The following is a 4378-nucleotide window of genomic DNA, read 5'->3' on the forward strand; positions in this document are numbered from 1 at the left end:
TGGGCCTTTTCTCATGTCTGTGCTCGGCTGACAGCAAGAGCCAGCCAACCTGAAACACCAGCTCAACCTTCGAGGTAGCGTTTGCTCCTTCATCCCTAAAATTACTAAAACTGGGAAAGTGCCCCCAAATAACTGAGTAGATATTAGAGGCAGGTCTATAGTCCCAAGGGAGAGAGTTTCCCATTGGACTTCCTGTAATTTATGGGAATGACCCATGCTTGTTTCAGTCTTCGTTTTAAGACGGTGTTTGAAGGGCGCCTGGGTGGCGCAGTCGGTTAAGCGTCTGACTTCAGCCAGGTCACGATCTCGCGGTCTGCGAGTTCGAGCCCTGCGTCAGGCTCTGGGCTGATGGCTCAGAGCCTGGAGCCTGTTTCCGATTCTGTGTCTCCCTCTCTCTCTGCCCCTCCCCCATTCATGCTCTGTCTCTCTCTGTCCCAAAAATAAATAAACATTGAAAAAAAAATTAAAAAAAAAAAAAGACGGTGTTTGAAAGGCCCTTTCTTGCTTCTTTTCAACCGTGATCCTCCCTATATGGCCTAGGGAAGATATTGGGGGAGTGTCTGCCCTAATTCCTAAATCCTGGTCTGCTCCTTTTGTGTGTTACTTTCTACCTGCTAGACTTCAAGAAGATACTTCATGAGCACTAGCCTTGCTCAGGTGGGAGGAGGGCCAGCAGGCCACACCCACATCCCATAGTCTGTCTGCAGAGTTCCTGTTGGGAGGCAGGACACCCTTAGCCTATTCAATGGTACACAACCTACCTGGCCAGGGAGCTGGCTCATCACTTCCACCCTGTACTTCTCTGTTTCATCACCAGACCCAAAGCCCTCCCACTGACTGGCTCAGAGCTGCGGCAAAGCGTCCTTCCTCTCCCTGAGCTCACCTCTCCCACCATATTCCACCATCACCCCAACCAACCTTGCTAAGTTTAAGATTGTCCTGTTATTAAAGAACTGTCACACTCCTTGTCCAGGCACAAGCCCCTACAGTGTAAGATGCTCGGCCAATCTTATCACTTAGGCTAATCTGGCTAAGCTCAACTTTGCAAAGAAAAAAAAAATTTAGGGGCACCTGGGTGGCTCGGTCGGTTAAGTGTCTCACTTCAACCTAGGTCATGATCTTGTGATTCGTGAGTTCAAGCCTCACGTCAGGCTCGGTGCTGACAGCTCGGAGCCTGGAGCCTGCTTCCAGATTCTGTGTCTCCCTCTCTCTGCCCCTCCCCTGCTCATGCTCTGTCTCTGTCAAAAATAAATAAATGTTAAAAAAAAATGTTTTTAAAGAAAAAAATTTAGTAACATAGATGTAACTGATCAAAGTAAGCTAGTGAGACTTGTTAGTCATTGTCGGCAACACTAAAAAATACCAAGTATTAGAACTGTGTCTGAGTGTGTGGATATTAAGGGTTTTTTTTGTTTGTTTATTGGTACTGGTTTGCACACACACACACACACACACACACACAGGCTCTCCACCCTCTCCTCATCCCAACTGATTCTTTTAAGTTTCAGAGCTTGTGCTTGAATCAAGAATCATAGAAAACCCTTTCTTCCTTCCCTCACTGAGCGCTTACTGTGTTTTACATGGGATTATCTCCCGATTAATCCTTACAACCACCCTATGAGGTATGTACTGTCATTGTCCCTATTTTCAGGTAAGGAAACAGGCTTAGAGATATGAAGTGACTTGTAGGTGATCAAGCATGCAGTGACAGTTGGGTTTAGGACTCACACAGTTGTGCACAACACCTCTGTAGGGCCCAAGAGAGGGCGCAAATGGTGGTGGTCAAAATGAAAGAGAGCAAAAACGTGTCCAGTAAAACAAGCCAGTCACCAAAAGACAAATGATGCATTGTGTCAGTTTTATGAGGTACCGGGAGTAGTCAGACTCATAAAAACCCAGAAGGGCGGGGGTGGGCTGGTGGGTGGAACAGGCGGCTGTTGAATGGGTACAGACGTTCCGTTCTGCGAGAAGAAAAGAGGGTTGGAGATCGGTTGCACAAGGCTGGGGATCATTTAGCATTACTGAACTGCACACTTAAAAATGGTTAAGAGGGTCAATTCAATGTTGCGTGTATCACAGCTTTTTTTTTTTTATTACGCATTAAGTTGGTGGCGAGCTGTGTGCAAGTGCTCACGTGTGCGTGAACGAAGCACATCCAAGTGTTCACAGTTGTCTTCCCTGGATGGTGGCGGTGATTCTGTCTTCTTTTGGTAGTTTTGAGTTGTGTTTTGCTTGCTTTAAAATGAGCATGGCTTTTGTTACAACCTCTCACTGTCTAGTTTTCTGGTTTCGTGTCATCTCCCTACTTTCCACTGAAGCGCAGACTCCTTGAAAGTGCTCCTTGCTAGCTTGCAGTGCCTGACAGGGTAGGCATACTCTAAGAAGTATTAAAGCAGCAAATACGTGCTGTAGGGGAAGGGAATTCTCAATGCGAGAACAAGCCTTTAGCGCATCAGAGGAGGGAGAAGTCTCATTCGACATTCAGAGGAAGGGAGAAGCCCTAAGAGTCGATTTTGCGGCCATACCCAGTTGCCATGGGCAGCACCTGGCCGCCATGATCTTCATACATAGCCTGTCTAGACCATGACGAATGAACAAGCCAAATACGGCGTGCCCGCAAGTGCGTTTTCGAGACAAGGCTTGCGTGCCCCAACTCCTTCCTTCCCGTTGTGTCAAAACTCGTGAGGTCCTCTTGACCCTTCCCCTCCTTCTATACCCTTCTATACCCCTTCTTCACACCCATCAGCACATCCTCTAAAAGTACACAGACTGGGGTGCCTCTTAAAGTGCCTTTTAAAAGTACACAGACTGGGGTGCCTGGGTGGCTCAGCTGGGTGAGCACAACTTCAGCTCAGGTCACGATCTCACGGCTTGTGAGGTCGAGCCCTGCATCGGGCTCTCTGCTATCAGCGCAGAGCCCACTTCGGATCCTCTGTCTCCTTCTCTCTCTGCCTCTCCCCCCACTCACACTCTCTCTCAAACATGAATCAACATTTAAAAAATTAAATAAAAATAAAAGTACCCAGACTTCAGGCACTTATCATCCCTTAGCTACCGCCCTGGTCTAAACCGCACTGTTGACTAGCACTGGGCTCATTGCAGTGGCCTCCTAATTATCTCCCCGCTTTGGCCCTTGCCCTCCTTCCATCTGCTCCCAACAAATGGCCTGGAGAGATCCTGTTAAAATGCAAGTCACATCACTTCCCTTCTCAAACCCTCCATGATTCCTCATCTCAGAGTAAAAATTAAAGGCATTACAGTGGCCTACAAGTTCCTGCCCGTCCCATTCCACCCCCTTCCATTACTTCCACTTACATTAAGTGCATCTCTGGTGTGACCATGTAATTTCTCATCCAAACCAGAAAAGAGGCACTGTTGGTAATTATGACCAGCCAATAGACACACACCAACACAGTCCTGGGCAAACCAGACATATGCCCACTCTACTCATCTCCCCTCTCCTCTGTGCATGCTGAGCCAGCCACATGGCCTTCCTACCATTCCCAAAACACCCAGGCCCTCTCCTGCCTCAGGACCTTTGTACTTACTCTTCCCTCTGCTTTAAGTTTCGCACCCAAGACATACATGAGGCATGCTCCCTCATCCCGTTCAGCCCTTTACCCAGGTGTCACTTTCTCAGTGAGGCTCTCTCTGACCACCCACTCTAGAATTGCAACCCACCCCCCCCAGGGTGCCTGGGAGGCTCAGTTGGTTAAGCATCTGACTCTTGATTTCAGTTCAGGTCATGATCCCACAATTTGTCAGTTTGAGCCCCATATCGGCTCTGTGCTGACAACGCAGAACCTGCTTGGGATTCTCTCTCTCCCCCTCTCTTTCTCCCCCACTCACGCATGCACACTGTCTCAAAATAAATAAACATTTTTTAAAACTTATTTAAAAAAAAAAGAATTGCAACCCTCCCCCCAGCCAGCCCTTCCCATTCCCCTTTACTGCATCATTTTTCTCTATAGTACTTATTACCAACAATACATACTTGACATATTTATTATCTGTCTCCTCACTAGACTGTAGTCCCATGAGGGCAGAGATTGTAGTATGTTTCTACCCTAATGTATTCCCAGCAGGCGGAACAGTGCCTAGTATATCTTAGATGCCCAATAGATATATTTTAATAGACAGGTAGATATTATTGAATAAATGATTTTTTTTTAAAGTTTACTTTTGTACTCCATTCCAAATAGGCGCAGTCCACACACCCTTCCTGTACAGGAATTCTGAGCAGGTAGCACTCGGGCCCGGGAAGAGCCACTCTTCACTCCCGCCCTGGGTTGGGCCACACCTGCATCCTGGGACTGCGTCCTTATTGGCTGGGCAGCCTCCATTGTGAGGTAGCTCTGGCCTCCTCCTCGCAGAGGTA

The 4378-nt window shown here is 47.7% G+C and overlaps 1 protein-coding gene across 1 annotated transcript in view; it reads left to right on the forward strand.

The window, feature by feature from the left end:
- The window catches only part of SLC36A2 (solute carrier family 36 member 2), a 57612-nt gene extending 53236 nt beyond the window's left edge, over nt 1-4376 (forward strand). Inside the window, exon 11 of the mRNA XM_047875554.1 lies at nt 4203-4376. Within this exon, the coding sequence (XP_047731510.1) occupies nt 4203-4348 (146 nt within the window). The 3' untranslated portion in view covers nt 4349-4376. The remainder of the gene's footprint in view (nt 1-4202) is intronic.
- The last annotated feature ends 2 nt before the right edge of the window (nt 4377-4378 follow it).

The sequence above is a fragment of the Prionailurus viverrinus genome, chromosome A1 (genome assembly GCF_022837055.1).
Source record: "Prionailurus viverrinus isolate Anna chromosome A1, UM_Priviv_1.0, whole genome shotgun sequence".
In the NCBI taxonomy this organism is placed as follows: Eukaryota; Metazoa; Chordata; class Mammalia; order Carnivora; family Felidae; genus Prionailurus; species Prionailurus viverrinus.